Below are 17,000 nucleotides of genomic sequence, written 5' to 3' on the forward strand. Positions count from 1 at the left end.
TGTATTATGTATTACTAGCTTGAAGTGAAAGATAAAATTGGTGCACTCCACAGATCATATGGGAACCATGGACAAGGTGTGTGGTGTGTGTGTGTGTGTGTGTGTGTGTGTGTGTGTGTGTGTGTGTGTGTGTGTGTGTGTGTGTGTGTGTGTGTGTGTGTGTGTGTGTGTTTGTTCATCATCAGGCTTGATTAAATAACAGACACAGGAAAAGCTGTCCTGATCACTCCAAACGTCACCAGAAGGGGAAAGAAGCCAAAGGAAAGTATCCATTTTGAATAGAATAACTAAAATAATCCAACCTGCATTGTTCCAGGTTTGTTTGAACTTCAGCAATCTTGTCTGACTATCATTGTTAGGCCAAATAAGACAACAATAGTCAGGAGTTAGATCAGAGGGGTAAGATCAATGCAATACAAAGAGAAGGAAATGAAAGAGAACATTTGAAATAGAAAAACACCTCAGAATCCAGTTTGTTCTTTAGCCAACTACTCAGACTATAGTTGTTATGCCATACTCCCGATTATTGCCCTAGCTATAGCTGTTGTTTCATCTGTGCCTGAAAAAAAAATGAAAAGTGTCATTGGCAATAGTCATGTTAGGAATTAGATAAAGTTCACACAGATCTGGAACCAGGCTACCAGAGTGCGTGTGTTCCAATGATAAAAAATGATGTAAATGTTCTAAACTAACACTTCTTAGAGGTCCCGGAGGAGAGCACAGGCAATGTTTTATAGGTTTATGCACTACGCTTGGTGGAAGAAAAACAAAGTAACAAACATACTAATTGATTAAAAAAATATATATATTTTTTAAACGTTTTCAAAAGTTATCTTTTTAAATTATGTCATGAATAGGACTGGTAGAGTTATGTCACACATGCGGCTAACAAAAATATGTGGAAAAGCTGCTCTACCCAAAATTACAACCAACTAATTGCAGCATTACCACAAAAATGGAAGAGGCAAGTGGAAGGGGAAAAAGTAATACACTTGTCTGTTGGCCCTGCATTAAAGATCAAAATTGGTTAAAGAAAATTGTGTTAAATAAAAAAGTATACCAGTTTCATTTAAGGACCAAAAAATGGACAGCTGTGCCATATATATTGCAAAAATATTGCAGTCCAGGAATGGTTGAAGAAGTGCAACATTTACCTGGAGCTAACTCTGCAAATAGCACTGCTGGGTGATTTGAAAAGTCATAGTCAATCGATCAATAATATAACACTTTTGGCTAAAATATTTAATTTACAATCTATAGAAACTATGAGCAAAGAAAGGTTCAGAACTTTTGTGAAACATAACAGTACAAATGAATTTTTAAAAAAAATGTTTAACTAGGCAAGTCAGTTAAGAACAAATTCTTATTTACAATGACAGCCTACCGGGGAACAGTGGGTTAACTGCCTTGTTCAGGGGCAGAACGACAGATATACCTCGTCAGCGCAGGGATACGACCCACCAATCTTTCGATTACTGGCCCAACGCTCTAACCACTAGGCTACCTCATATTCAATGTCAATAATGGATGGTGTTAAGAGACAGATGGGATGGGTTGATGGTAGCTGAAGGGTGAGATTGAAAACAAACAAAATATAACTATTGTAAAATACATTGTGTCCGTAAAATGAATATAGTGTGTATAATGGCAAAAGAGAAATGGCAAAAGAGTTGGGTCCTCATTCAAAGGAATGGGCAGTGTGAATACAAAGAGAACTGAGTTATTTTGCTTTTCTTTTACCCAAGAGTTCACTTTAAAGAGGACTGAGATCGGTTATTTTGAAGAGGACTACATGTGAAAATAGTCACATGCAAAAGTATTTGCTTTGCACAAAGTATAATCATTTTCCATATGTGCATTTTACTTTATTCGTTTAATCTATTGTTGAAGAAGTCAGATTGAATTCAGACTATAAATGCAACCCTTGACAATACCAATTCACAGAAGGCACAAATTCACAGAAGGCACACATTCACAGAAGGCACACATTCAGATTGTTCAAGCGGATTGATTAAATACTTCAAAGATAAATGACAGCAACCAGAGCAGAGCACTTAAGGAGACTGAGACTAAGAGACTAAGAGAACTGTAAAACTGTAAAACGTATGCATTGAAACACACACACACATTATCTAGCTTTATTCAGTACTTGACAGAGCAAGCCTTGAGACATAGCACACATTCTCTGTGACACTCCAAGATATGGAGACAGTAGCAAACACGCAATACCTTTTGACGACAAATACCTATTGAACACAAACACACTCGCTACCGGACAGAACTTTTCGACACAACAAAGAGCACGAGAGTCTCAACAATTGTCGCACTTTGTGACTAACAAACCGTTCTAGAGACAGTAGCAACAAATTCACACCTATTGATGACTTAGAGAGACCACAAACGCACATTAAGCACACACTGACTGACTTGTCTAGTTAAATAAAGGTTGAATAATAAAATTTTTAAAAACAATCTATACCTGTACGTAGGGAGTCAGCTGTAGACGAATAAAGACCTTTATGCAGTGAGTGAGTCCACTTTGATAAGTCCTGTAGTCTGCACAGCTACTTCTCACGCTCCCACTCAAACTCACACACTCACAGCAGAGATGCAGACCAGGTTTGTGTGTCCAGTCCAAATGGGGCATGAAGGAACACACTCGGTGTAAGGAGAGCAAGACAGAGCGAGCAACAGAAGGAGAGAGAGAGATCTGCTCCCTCCATCTGCTGGTGTAAATCAGTGAGCTGAGTCTCGCTGCCAAGAGATCACTTCACGTAAACACTGTGATGGAAAGGGGGGGGGGGGGCTGAATCTGTGAGGGGAGGGGAGAAGGGGGATAGAAGGGAAAGAGGAGGAAATAAGCGTGGATGAAAGGGTTGGAAACGGGAGAGATTCAGGGGAGAGAACTGAAAGGGAGAGAATGAGAGGAAGGGAGGGGGGAAGTGGGACGTGAGATGAACAGGGGATGAAAGGGAAGGAGGGGGGATAAGTCTGAACTAACTAAGCTGTCCTGGCTTGATTTAAAAAGTGATTTTCACTATCTCCTCCTCCCTCTCCTTTCTCTCTGCTCTTCTCCTCTCTCCCTCTCTTTTTTCTCTCCATCACGTACTTCTCTCTGATCTGCCCTTCTCCTCTCCCTCTCTTTTCTCTCTGCCCTTATCCTCTCACTCTCTTTCCTCTGTATCAGTACTTCACTTCTCCTACTCTCCTCCTCTACTCCTGGCTTTATTCCCCTTCAGCACAGACAATAGAATCACAGGGAGATCTACCTCAGCTATTTCTTTTAACGCTGTCCCTCCTTAAAGGAGAAATAGGATAATAGGTGTTTCTAGACTTTTCTGCACTCTCTGGATGTTGGAATGTATTTTACTGTGTAAATATCTCATTTGGAAGCTTGTTCAAGTTGCTTTTACTCCTTTCTTGGTTCAATTACCTGTGGATGATTATAACCAAGTGCATGTTGAGTAAGAAAATATTCAACTACCAACTTTAAATCACTCATGATAAGTGCAATTATACTTATACTATTATGCCTTTATTTAACCAGGCAAGTCATTGAGAACATATAGAATTATTTTATGAAATGTTTTAGCAGATTTAGCTATCTGGCTAAATCTGCCACATTTACAGAAATGTTGATTGATGTGCCTTATCCCTGTCAAATAAATGTAACGAAAACAGTTAATCAAAATGAAGTGAAACCAGTTGGTTCAGGATGGAAGGTGTTTTTGGACACTGACATATGATTCAACTGAGCTAGTTCAGGGATACAACAAAAATGTGAAACGTCCGGGGGTCCCGGAGGATACGTTTGGAAACCACTGAATTAAACCTGTGAAAACCAACATTGTAAAGAACAAATGTTTCCTAAATCGCATCCTGTACAGGTCCTAAACTCAAAACTCATGGGGCACACTACATAGGGCATCTCCTTACATTTTTACATGTACATTTTAGCCATTTAGCAGACGCTCTTATTCAGAGCGACTTACAGTAGTGAGTACGTTTTAATACTTTTTTCGTATTGGTCCCCCGCACTGGTCGTACTTGTCCTTAGACCCAGATGTATCTCTTAGTAGTATTTGTTGTGTGTTAGTATGATTATTGTGGCATCAGTAGCCTCTGAAACATTAGAAAACTGTACACCCATCTGAGATTACACTGGTCCCCTACACAAGCATATGATTTAAGCCATACGTGCAAGTACATGACTTAAAATATGTTTCCTGTATTCTCTAAGATGTAGTGATTATGTAGAAAAACAAAAAATGAGAAACAAACCTTCTGAGCCAGAGCTAGAGGTAGTTTTGTAAGTTTTACAAAAACGCAACATTGGGCTACAATCCTATATTGATAGACACGTTTTAAAGTTAGGGAAAGATTGAAATGTACTTGGGGGAGGGGGTGGTCCAAGATAGGGGAGGGTTATCAAACTTTTGTTTTTGCTTTGAGGAGGGTTGTGTGGTGTTTTATTGGGCACAGGGAGGGTATTGCACACTTGCTCTGCTGCTCATATTTTCTCAATAAACAATGGCTTGACTTACTTCTAATATTACCCTAATGAAGTTTAGAAACTTTTGTGAAGATTTGGTATGGCGTGGTTATTATTAAGTGTGGCAGGACCACCAGGGGGCAGGCTGGTCCCACGGATAGTAGCCCAGCCCGGCATGTGAGCAAAGGCGATCAGAGGGAGTTAAGCACAGCTGATGGTACTAATCACCTATTTTCTTCCCCCTACAAGAGAGAGGAGGGAACCGGCAGTGGGGGAGACTGGAGGGGGAAAAAAGTGATTGATTCTCCAAAGGAGAGGATTTACCCAACGATAGGGAGAAGAAGAGGACAAACTACCTCTTGGGAATGGCAACCACGGATCCGCACCACCTCCCGAAAGGAGATCTCCACGAATGGACAGTTGAGGCAGTGACACACCCGTGATTTATGTTATAGTTAAAAGTTACTCACATTGTGTTCCTTATCCCTGTAAAGAAGAATATTTGTGTTATCCTTGTGAGATCATCCTTGATTGTGTGGGATTGTTTGAGAATAAAAAAAATACCTCAATAGAGAACTTTGTTCAATGTAAGAAAACCTGCTCCTGACTCGTTTATTCTACCTTTCCGCTGTAGAGCAACTGAAAAATACTTGGTCCGCTCACATTGGTAGAGAATGCGGGCATTAGGTGGACGAGTTACACGAGGATAAGTAAGGAAAAGACAAAAATCTACCTGTAGGCACAGAGGAACCATACAAGAAAGATGGATAACGCTCTGCTACAACAGTTGATCACGGCACAGCAGACAACCATAGAACTCCTGCAACGACATCTGAGCCGGCGAGAAGAACTGAGAGTGAAGCCAAGAGCAGCTGCTCACGCCGTCTTACCTCGCCTCTCCAAGGAGGATGATATTGAGGCTTTTATCATGCCTTTCGAAAGGACGGCCACCTTGGAAGAGTGACCCCCAACAGAATGGGCGAGCGCGTTAGCCCCTCTTTTAACCAGCATAGCCCAGGAAGCCTACTATGACCTGAACCCCCGCAAAGCTGCTGACTATGGGCGACTAAAAACCGAGATTCTGTCCCAGTACCAGCTGACCGCCCGAGATAGAGCCGTTATGTTCCATCAATGGACCTATATGGCCGACGAACCCGTGTGGGCCCAGATCTTCGCACTCATACGACTAACAAAACAGTGGCTGGAACCCGGAAAGGAAGTAGGGCATGTTGTAGAGACTCTCGCAGTGGACAAGATTTTAAGGGAATTACCCATGGACTTAAAAAGGGTTGTGGGGCAAACTAACCCCTCGTCAGCAGACGACATAGCCCAGGCCGTGGAAATGTACCAATCTACATGGGAGTTGTTAAAAGGGGACAAGGAGGACCGGAAGGACTCTGCCAAGACCTTTCTCCGATTAACCCCGGCACGACCGAACCCACTCCGGATGTGAAGAGAAGTCATCACCCAGACAACAGGGTTGGTGGGTCCCAGAAAGGTCCCAGAAAGAACGTGAATCTCTGGGGCTGGGGCTATTTCTGCTAACCAACAGGGGCAATCCTGCCCTCTCGAAACAGGGATGTGTGGCCACCGAGTCCACCGAGTCATCGCTGCCCGTCCCCACATATCCCTGTTTCGAGAGGGCAGGATTGCCCCTGTTGGTTAGCAGAAATAGCCCCAGCCCCAGAGATTCATGTTCGAATAGAAGGACGAGACATGGTAACCATTCTCGACTCAGGAAGTATGGTTATATTAGTGGAGGAACAGATGGTGACCACAGCAACACTGCTACCAGACAAAGTAGCCGTATCCTGTATCCATGGAGACACCCACTATTACCCCACCGTGAGTTTGTCCATTCGCACCCCGAAAGGAAGGTGTACAGTCAGGGCGGGGAAAGTACCCCAGCTGAAGGTGCCATTATTGATGAGGAGAGACTGTCCCCTGTATAAGGAGCTTCGGCAGACAACTTTACGCTCCGAACAAAGGGGATCAGGTCTCTCTATCACACGCCGAGGTCCGGCCCACTACAGGGGGGCAGGAAAGCAGAGAAAGAAAAAAACCAATTCCAAGCCCGAGGTAGTAGCTCTACAAGGAAACGTAGCCTCGGCCTCTACCTCTGGAGCAGAGGAAGAAATACAGACCCAACACCTCCGACAGCTATTCCAGGAAACCTCAGATGAAGACACCTGCGACGGGTTGTACACGACGGAGGAAGGAAGGCGCGGCCAGAGGCTACGGGATATGTTTGAAACCCAGTCAGAGGAGGGAACATGGAAGGGATTCTCCTTGGGCACCCCCAACGGGGATGGGGAACAACATCCACACCCCTCTACAGAGGTCAACTTGCCCCAAGAATTAAAGGGACAGTTCTCCACAGCTCAGCATAGAGACCCAGACCTACGGGACGCCATGAGGAAGGTGATCGACAGGAGAAATGTCGACGGGTCAGGTGAGCCCTCTCTTCCCTACTATGCAGTCAGGCATGCTCTTGTATTGGGTTGTGCAATGAAGGGGGGAAAACAGGAATTACTAATGGTGCGTAGACCATACAGTACAGGAATACTGTCCTACAGCTAGCCCATGCCCATGTCCACCTGGCACGGGACAAAATGATTGACAGAATCATGCAGAGGTTCTATTGGCCCCGTGTCACTTGAGATGTGGCCAGGTATTGTAGGACGTGTGATCAATGTCAGCGTATGGCCCCATGGCCACACCTGCGTAATCGTTTGATTCCTCTTCCCATTATAGAGACCTGCTTCGAACGCATAGCTATGGACCTCGTGGGACCCATCCCGAAATACGCCAGAGGACATGAGTACATCCTGGTTGTCGTAGATTACTCTACCAAGTTCCCAGAGGCCATACCCCTTCGCAACATGTCATCAAAGGGAATCACCAAGGAATCGTTATGCTGTTCTCCCGGGTGGACCTTCCCAAGATGATCCTAATGACCAGGGAACCCCGTTCATGTCCCGGTTGATGAAGGACCTGTGTCGGTTATACCAGGTTCAACAGATATGCACAAGCATATTCCACCCACAGACAGACAGTTTGTGCGGACCCCTGAACAAGACGATTAAAAGCATGTTGAGAAGAGTGGTGTACAGAGACCAGAAAAACTGGGACATGCTTCTGCCCGACTTAATATTTGCCCTGAGAGAAGTACCACAGGCGTCCATAGGGTTTTCCCCATTCTAATTGCTGTACGACAGACCATGTCAAGGGATCCTCGACTTAGCCAAGGAGACCTGGGAGGCCCAACCCTGCCCATGCCGGTCGACGATAGAACATGTTACCCTGATGCGGGACCGACTGTTGGCAGTCTGGCCCATAGTAAAGGAGCATATGGACAAGGCGCGACAGACTCAAAGTCGGGCCTACAATAAGTCAGCGACACCCAGGGAGTTCACCGTGAGAGAGAAAGTGATGGTACTCGTGCCCATGGCCGAATACCACTTGCTGGCACAGTGGAGGGGGCCCTACGGGGTAAAGGAGAGGGTCTCACCGGTCAATTACCGCATCAAGCAACCTGACAGGAGGAAGAAGGTCCAACTCTATCATATCAACCTGCTGAAGAAGTACCATGGAAGAGAGAAGGGTGTGGCTTTGTTGGCAGTGGAGGACAAAGAAAAAGAGGAGGCCCCGCTACAGGTACGCCGTGGCCGAACTCTTCTGCAGGAGCAGTCGAGACAGCTAGACAAGCTGATTATGCAATTCGGCCGGGTATTCTCTCCCTTTCCAAGACAAACAGATGTCCTGTTTCACCGTATCCACACCGAACCAGGCAAGAAGGTGCATATCTGGCCTTACTGGATTCCTGAGGCACGCCGAGTCATCGCTAAGAACGAGGTAAGGGAGATGCTGAGGATGAGGGTGATCAAGCCATCTACGAGTGAGTGGTCCAGTTCCATAGTCCTGGTCCCCAAACCTGGCGGTAGAATGAGGCTCTGCAACGAAACGACTTTAGGGGTGTAAACGTCATCTCTACATTCAACGCGTGTCCCATGCCCCATGTGGTTGAACTCTTGGAGCGCTTGGGAAGGGCCAAGTTCATCACCACCCTGGATCTGACGAAGGGATATTGGCAAGTGCCGGTGACTCCGGAGGACCGCCCAAAGACTGCCTTCGCCACACCGGAGGGGCTTTTTCAGTATGTGAGGATGCCCTTCAGACTGTATGGTGCTGCGGCAATTTTCCAACGCCTCATGGATGCCATTCTACTGCCTCATCAAGAGTACGCAGCAGCGTATATAGACAATGTGGTCATCCACTGCGAGGACTGGGATAGGCACCTCCTGCGACTGTGGGCGGTGCTTGTGGGCTTGGAGGCTACAGGGCTGACAATCAATCCCAAAAAATGCTGCCCGGGTCTGTCTGAAGCGCAATACCTGGGATGCACCGTGGGGAACGGAAAAACATGTCCACAGGCAGAAAAGACCAGGTCAAATCGGGACTGGCCTCGGTCCAGACGAAGCGGGGCGTCCGACCCTTCTTGGGAATAACGGGATATTATCTCAGTTTCATCCCTGGATATGCAACCATTGCCACCCCCTCACAAATCTCATCAAGAAAAACTTGTCAAACCGTATAGCGTGGAAGGAAGAGACGGAAGACGCCTTCCAGCCTGTGCTTTGATCCCGTCCTGCAGGCTCCCGACTTTTCCCAAGAGTTCATTGTGCAGCTAGACGCCTTAGATACAGGGCTCGGGGCCGTCCTAGCTCAGGGTGAAGGTGAAGCAGAGAGGCCTATTCTCTTCATAAGTAGGAAGCTCTGTGATTGAGAACAGAGATATGCTACCGTAGAGAAAGAGGCCCTAGCCATTAAGTGGGCCCTCGATTACTACCTATTCGGGCGTAGGTTCGCCCTCGTTACTGACCATGCTCCCCTCACGTGGATGGCCAGTAAGAGAAACAATAACAACAGAATAGCCAGATGGTTTCTTGCATTACAACCATTCTTTTTCCATGTCATCCACAGGGCTGGTCCTGTGACGGCGCATCTGGCGCCCGGCCCTCCGGTCCAGTCCTGAGGGTTGAGGTATGTGGAAGGACCACCAGGGGTCAGGCTAGTCCCACGGATAGTAACCCAGCCCGGCATGTGAGTAAAGGTAATCAGAGGCAGTTAAGCACAGTGTACGGTACTAATCTCCTATTTTATTTCCCCTACAAGAGAGAGGAGGGAACCGGCATGTGGGGGAGACATTGTGTTCCTTGTCCCTGTAAAGAAGATTTGTGTTATCCTTGTGAGATCATCCTTGATTGTGTGGGATTGTTTGAGAAGAAAAAGTTCTCAATAAAAAACTTTGTTAATAAATGTAAGAAAACCTGCTCCTGACTCGTTTATTCTACCTTTCCGCTGTAGAGCAACCGAAAAATACTTGGTCCGCTCACAAAAGATTTAGCTACTACAGGCCTATGATATAAAGGCAGTGCACCCCGGCATTGCAACTGACAGTTGGACTTTAGGTGAGGAAGGCCTACCAGATTTACTCCTATAATCTAACACTATACTGCTTATCTTTATACAAAATATTCTGATTGAAAATGTACAAATTAGCCTCCTTCTATACGTCTACATCTGTATAACAGACGCAGTAGCCATCTGACATAAAGAAATGCATGTCGGTGTCGTAGCATGCCACTGGCATATCACTATCTCTCTGGGGTTAGGCCTAAGCTTCTCTTCATTTATATAGGCTATATGTATCTATTAAAACGTTAATATCATACAGTGGACACCTAAGCCTATAGGCCTATGCATGCAATAATCTGATACATTTAGTGATCAACTCTGACAGCTGAACCGTGAGGTGGACAATTGTTGTTTTAGAAAAGTAGCCTAAAAACAATACAAAAATTGGCTATAAAGTTTTGCATATGCTACACATGGAAGGAATAGTGTTTTTGTAATTTGTTATAGGCTGCTTATAAGGATGGAAATGTGTGTCGTTTAGCCAATATTGAGAGGAAACTTCTTCAAAGGGAATCTTTCTGTCACAGGTGTCGTCGGTTAAGGAGGACCAAAACGCAGCAGGTATGTGTAAGCGCATCTTGACGTTTATTAACTCAGAATGAACGTACAAAAATAACAAACAAGAGAACGAACGAACGAACGAACGAACGATTGAACGATCGAAACGATCGAACGATCGAACGATCGAACGAACGATCGAACGATCGAACGATCGAACGAACGATCGAACGATCGAACGAACGATCGAACGATCGACAGACAGTCTGGCAAGGCACAAGGCTAAACACAGAACAATCTCCCACAAATACACAGACAAACACCCAACTAATATAGGACTTCCAATCAAAGGCAACACCACACAGCTGCCTTCAATTGGAAGTCCACCCCAATTAACTCAACATAGAAATAGATCAACCAGACTACACATAGAAATACATCAACATAGACCATAACTCAAAACCCGGAAATAATAAATCAAACGCCCTCCTAACTAACACACCACCCTGAACCACATAAAACAAATACCCTCTGCCACGTCCTGACCAAACTAAAATGACAATTTACCCTTATACTGGCCAGGACGTGACACTTTCTGGATCCACAGGCTCAACACACTGTCTCCTCTTGGCTTTAATGAGGATTTTGACTTCAAACCTTTTTTATAGTTTCAATATGTCTAAATTGTTTAAAAAAAATCCTAATTGAATATTGTACGTCTATTACTGATCACATTCCCTGTCTATGATTATATATTTTGATTGAATGTTAATATTGTGAAACTATGTTAGAAACTAAAAATGTTTACCTTCTGTTTCAGGAAGTGATGTCACTGAGTACTGCTCCTATATATAGGACCTTCTACCCCCACCTGGGATATGGATGCCTGATGAAGACCTACAGTAAGGGTCGAATATCCCTCGTTTATTGATTTTGCCTGCAGGTCATGCATGGTTCACCAGCAGCCCCACACATCTAAAGAATAAGCTACCAGCCAAACAAGCTTGTAAGAATTGTACTTAAACTCACCCCTCATACTCATAGCATTTTTTCATCTCTATCTCTGTAATGTGTCTGTATCTATGTAATTGTATATGTGTTTATGTAAAAAATAGGGACCGCAATGGAAATACGTTCTCAACTTTATTGTGCATTCCCAGTCACTTTAAAACATTGTTATTTATTTTTTTACTGACAAATAAAATCTATCATTCCAAACTGTGCAGCGGCCAATTGATGAATGGAAAGATGCATCTTCTACAAAACATCAAATCGTTTAATGACATTCGGAGATTGTCAAGCCAAGCCTTCTGTACTGGGTAAGCCAACAAGGTAGGGAGGGATGGATTTTCTGTTTGTTGAGATTGATATAGCTTATTATTGTTGTGTTGAAAATGCAAATCATGATATTGAAGTGCCTGAAGTCTGTATGCTTTGTTTATTGGTTGTGTGGTGCATTGGCACAGAAACCTGTTTGTTGAAAATGTGTTGTATATATTTTATATAATTATAAATATGGCATCAAAATGTAGAAAATCTGATTTCCTCCTAGCTGATCATTGTCTGCAGCCGTCTCTGAAACAGGCAGGGAGAGTGAGCTCCTCTGTGGTGGTCAGCAAACCCACAACCTTCTGGCCCATAGCCCTGCGTGGCATCGACTGTGCCACAAATGCATGCCGAATTGTCAAAGTCGATATCCATGTTTACAAACACAGCGTCGCTACGGTTATTGTTATTTGTGATCGTAACAATATTTTGAGTTAATTCTATGAGGGGGAGGGTGTTACATTGATTTTACTGTACAAGGGGGACAGATGGAAATTTACTGGGGGGGCGCATCATGTGAAAATATTTCTAACATTGGGGAGGATATGTTTTTTTATGACACCTTCAGTTGGACCAGCCCCTTCAGTAAATGTTGATCTGTCCCTTAATTTTCTGCAATTCTACACATTTGCCATGGAGCATAGAGAAAATGTAGCAATTTTAAAGCAAGTTTTCTGCAATTGTAAACATTTTGTCATTGGGTGGAGAGGATTTAAAAAAAAATGTATAACACATTTCTACTAATTTCTACTAAAACTAATTTTGACGCTGGGCAGAGAATCTTTTTTTCTTCAGTTTTACTGCTAATTTCCTGCAATTCTATCCATTTTGCCATGGGTTTGAGATACATTTTTGCAGTTTCAAAGTCAATTTCCTGCAATTCTACACATTTTGCCATGACTTATTATGCCATGTTAATATGATATCTGAGTGAGAATGACAAAAAGCTTCCGCATGCTTCCCAGCCGAAATATTTCGGAACAGACGACATTTTATGATGTTTCTGTTCTCTTTAAGTCTTTGGCAAGTTTTTTCTGTTGTTCATGAACACAAAACATTTTCTTGAAGCGAGCCGAAGTTTGTAGCCAAGGTCTACGCCCCTTCCTCAGTTATTTGGTCAATAGTAGGAAATCTCAATAAAGTGTTTGTTTTCATTCAATGAAAGACTAATCGTGTTTGTACTTGAGAAATACTGCACCAAACATCCTAGTTAGATGTAAAATTGCGCGACTAAGATCTCCTATGCAAAAACATAAAAAAGTAATTTACAATTTCTTGATTTATCTTAGTTGAATTCAGACTATTTTGAGGCAGTCTCAAGATAGACAAACAGTACTATTGTTGTTTCTAAAGCAAAGGTCTTGTAAGGGAGTATGCGAGCACACTCGTACGGTTTGCCTAGCCAAGTTCAGCTAGGCTCCAGCTGAACCGAAGCATGCTGACGCCTTAACAAAATCAATGGGGGACAGCTGGAGGTTAGGGCCCTTGGCACATGCCCTGTGTGCCCGGTCAGTACACGGTCATGATTACTACAAGTTTAGAAAACTGGATAGACTAACTATAATCTAAAAATTCTTAGCTGACATGTCAGTGACTGACATAACAAGAGAAAATCTAAAGAATTATGCACAACCAAATTTTCAAATGTCTACATTTCAAAATTAGACTATTCTTACTCTCAATAGTAAGTTGAGACCCCTAAAAAATACAGAAGAGAAATCAGCCAAGACCTCAGAAAAAAAATTGTAGACCTCCACAAGTCTGGTTCATCCTTGGGAGCAATTTCCAAACGCCTGAAGGTACCACGTTCATCTGTACAAACAATAGTATGCCAGTATAAACATCATGGAACCACGCAGCCGTCATACCGCTCAGGAAGGAGGCGCGTTCTGTCTCCTAGAGATGAATGTACTTTGGTGCGAAAAGTGCAAATCGATCAGCAAAGGACCTTGTGAAGATACTGGAGGAAACAGGTACAAAAGTATCTATATCCACAGTAAAACGAGTCCTATATCGATATAACCTGAAAGGCCGCTCAGCAAGGAAGAAGCCACTGCTCCAAAACCGCCATAAAAAAGCCAGACTACGGTTTGCAACTGCACATGGGGACAAAGATCGTACTTTTTGGAGAAATGTCCTCTGGTCTGATGAAACAAAAATAGAACTGTTTGGCCATAATGACCATCGTTATGTTTGGAGGAAAAAGGGGGAGGATTGCAAGCCGAAGAACAACATCCCAACTGTGAAGCACGGGGGTGGCGGCATCATGTTGTGGGGTGCTTTGCTGCAGGAGGGACTGGTGCACTTCACAAAATAGATGGCATCATGAACTATCAATTATGTGGATATATAGAAGCAACATCTCAAGACATCAGTCAGGAAGTTAAAGCTTGGTCGCAAATGGGTCTTCCAAATGGACAATGACCCCAAGCATACTTCCAAAGTTCTGGCAAAATGGCTTAAGGACAACAAAGAAAGTCAAGGTATTGGAGTGGCCTTCACAAAGCCCTGACCTCAATCCTATAGAAAATTTGTGGGCAGAACTGTAAAAGCGTGTGCGAGCAAGGAGGCTTACAAACCTGACTCAGTTACACCAGCTCTGTCAGCAGGAATGGGCCAAAATTCACCCAACTTATTGTGGGAAGCTTGTGGAAGGCTACCCGAAACGTTTTACCCAAGTTAAACAATTTAAAGGCAATGTTTCCAAATACTAATTGAGTGTATGTAAACTTCTGACCCACTGGGAGTGTGTTGAAAGAAATAAAAGCTGAAATAAACCATTCTCTCTACTATTATTCTCACATTTCACATTCTTAAAATAAAGTGGTGATCCTAACGGACCCTAAAACAGGACATTTTTACTAGGATTAAATGTCAGGAATTGTGAAAAACGGAGTTTAAATGTATTTGGCTAAGGTGTATGTAAACCTCTGACTTCAACTGTAAGTGCCTTTGAACGGGGTATGGTAGTAGGTGCCAGGTGCATCTGTTTGTGTCAAGAACTGCAACGCAGTTTTTCATGCTCAACAGTTTTTCATGTGTATCAAGAATGGTCCACCACCCAATGGACATCCAGCCAACTTGACACAACTGTGGAACGCTTAAGACACCATGACTGACAAATTGAGGCTGTTCAGAGGGCAAAAGGGGGTGCAACTCAATATGGTGTTCATAATGTTTTGTACACACATTATACGTGTCTACAGTGTATTCAGGAAAGTATTCAGGCCCCTTCCCTTTTTCCCAATTTTTGTTACAGTACAGCCTTATCTAAAATTGATTAAATAAAAAAATCCTAATCAATCTATACACAATGCCCCATAATGACAAAGTGAAAACATGTTTTCAGAAATTTTTGTAAATGTTTTAAAAATAAAAAAAACAAATGACGTTATTTTATTCAGACCATTTGCTATGAGACTCGAAATTGAGCTCACGTCCATCCTGTTTCCTTTGATCAACCTTGAGATGTTTCTACAACTTGATTGGAGTCCACCTGTGGTAAATTCAATTGATTGGAAAGGCACACACCTGTCTATATAAAGTCCCACAGTTAAGAGTGCATGTCAGAGCAAAAACTAAGCCATGAGGTTGAAGGAATTGTCAGTAGAGCCCCGAGACAGGATTGTGTCGAGTCACAGATCTGGGGAAGGGTACCAAAAAAGTTCTGCAGCATTGAAGGTCCCCAAGAACACAGTGGCCTCTCTCATTCCTAAATTGAAGAAATTTGGAACCACCAAGACTCTACCCAGAGCTGGCCGCCCGGCCAAACTGAGCAATCGAGGTAGAAGGGCCAGTGGTGGAAAAAGTACTAAAATGTCATACTTGAGTAAAAGTAAAGATACCTGGCTAAAAGTGAAAGTACCCAATAAAATACTACTTGAGTAAAAGTCTAAAAGTATTTGGTTTTACATTTACTTGAGTATCAAAAGTAAATGGAATTGCTCAAATATACTTAAGTATCAAAAGTAAAAGAATGAATCATTTTCAAATTCCTTATATTAGGCAAACCAGACGGCATAATTTTCTTGTTTTTGATTTTATTTACGGATAGCCAGGGGCACACTCCAACACTCAGACATTAATTTCAAAACAAAGCATTTGTGTTTAGTGAGTCCGCCGGATCAGAGGTAGTAGGGATGAACAAGGATGTTTACTTGGTAAGTGCGTGAATTGGACCATTTTCCTGTCAAAATGTAACGAGTACTTTTGGGTGTCAGGGAAAATGTGTGGAGTAAAAAGTATATTATTTTCTTTAGGAATGTAGTGAAGTAAAAGTAAAAGTTGTCAAAAATGTAAATAGTAAAGGAAAGTACAGATACCCCCCAAAATATTTTAAATACTTAAGGACTTTACACCACTCTGAGAGAGCTTCAGAAGAACAACCATCTCTGCAGTACTCCACCAAATCAAATCAATTTTTTTCGTCACATGCGCCGAATACAACAACAAATAATTAAAGAGTAGCAGTATATTAAACAATAGCGGGGCTATATACAGGAGGTACCGGTACAGAGTCAATGTCTGAGGCCACCGGTGTCGAGGTAATTGAGGTAATATGTACACCAATCAGGCCTTTATGGTAGAGTGGCCAGACGGAAGCCACTCCTCAGTAAAAGGCACATGACGGCCCGTGTGGAGTTTGCCAAAAGGCACCTAAAGGACTCTCAGACCATGAGAAACATTGAAACCAAGATTGAACTCGTTTTTTTATGTTTAATACATTTGCAAAAATGTAAAAAAACCTGTTTTTGCTTTGCCTTTATGGGGTATTGTATGTAGATTGATGAGGGGGAAAAAACTACTTAATCCATTTTAGAATAAGGCGTTAAAGTCAAGGGGTCTGAATACTTTCCAGATTCACTGTACATATTTATTTATTTGGGGGCCTAGTGACCGGGGCCCTAAGTAACCAATATGTCGCTTATGCCTGGAACGGTTTGGACGGGTCGAGTTGATCAATTTGGCTATTTAATCAAATTAGGACATCATTTCAGATTTATATACCATTAGACACTATTTTCCATCACATGTAAATGCTTTTGCACCATTTTGAGATGATTTTAATAGAATAACAGTTTTCTTACCACAGATTTGTCCTTCCATTGAAGCCCAATGTTGCATTTTTGCAACACTTCCAGAAAATTGTTCTACAAACTTCAAATAAATGATATATATATATATATATATATTTTTATAAACAGAG

General features: G+C 42.9%; 1 protein-coding gene across 2 annotated transcripts in view; it reads right to left on the minus strand.

Annotated features, from left to right (window-relative positions):
• arhgap36 (Rho GTPase activating protein 36) overlaps positions 1-17,000 on the minus strand; it is a 102,642-nt gene that overhangs the window by 60,854 nt on the left and 24,788 nt on the right. The window contains exon 1 of one of the 2 annotated variants that reach the window (XM_014207435.3): positions 2,480-2,740. The exons of the other annotated variant lie outside the window; for it this stretch is intronic. Within the exon in view, the coding sequence (XP_014062910.1) occupies positions 2,480-2,647 (168 nt within the window). The 5' untranslated portion in view covers positions 2,648-2,740. Of the gene's footprint in view, positions 1-2,479; positions 2,741-17,000 lie in introns of those variants that run through there. 2 annotated transcript variants of the gene reach the window in all.

Source organism: Salmo salar, chromosome 07 (genome assembly GCF_965601325.2).
Source record: "Salmo salar chromosome 07, fSalSal1, whole genome shotgun sequence".
Taxonomy (NCBI): domain Eukaryota; kingdom Metazoa; phylum Chordata; class Actinopteri; order Salmoniformes; family Salmonidae; genus Salmo; species Salmo salar.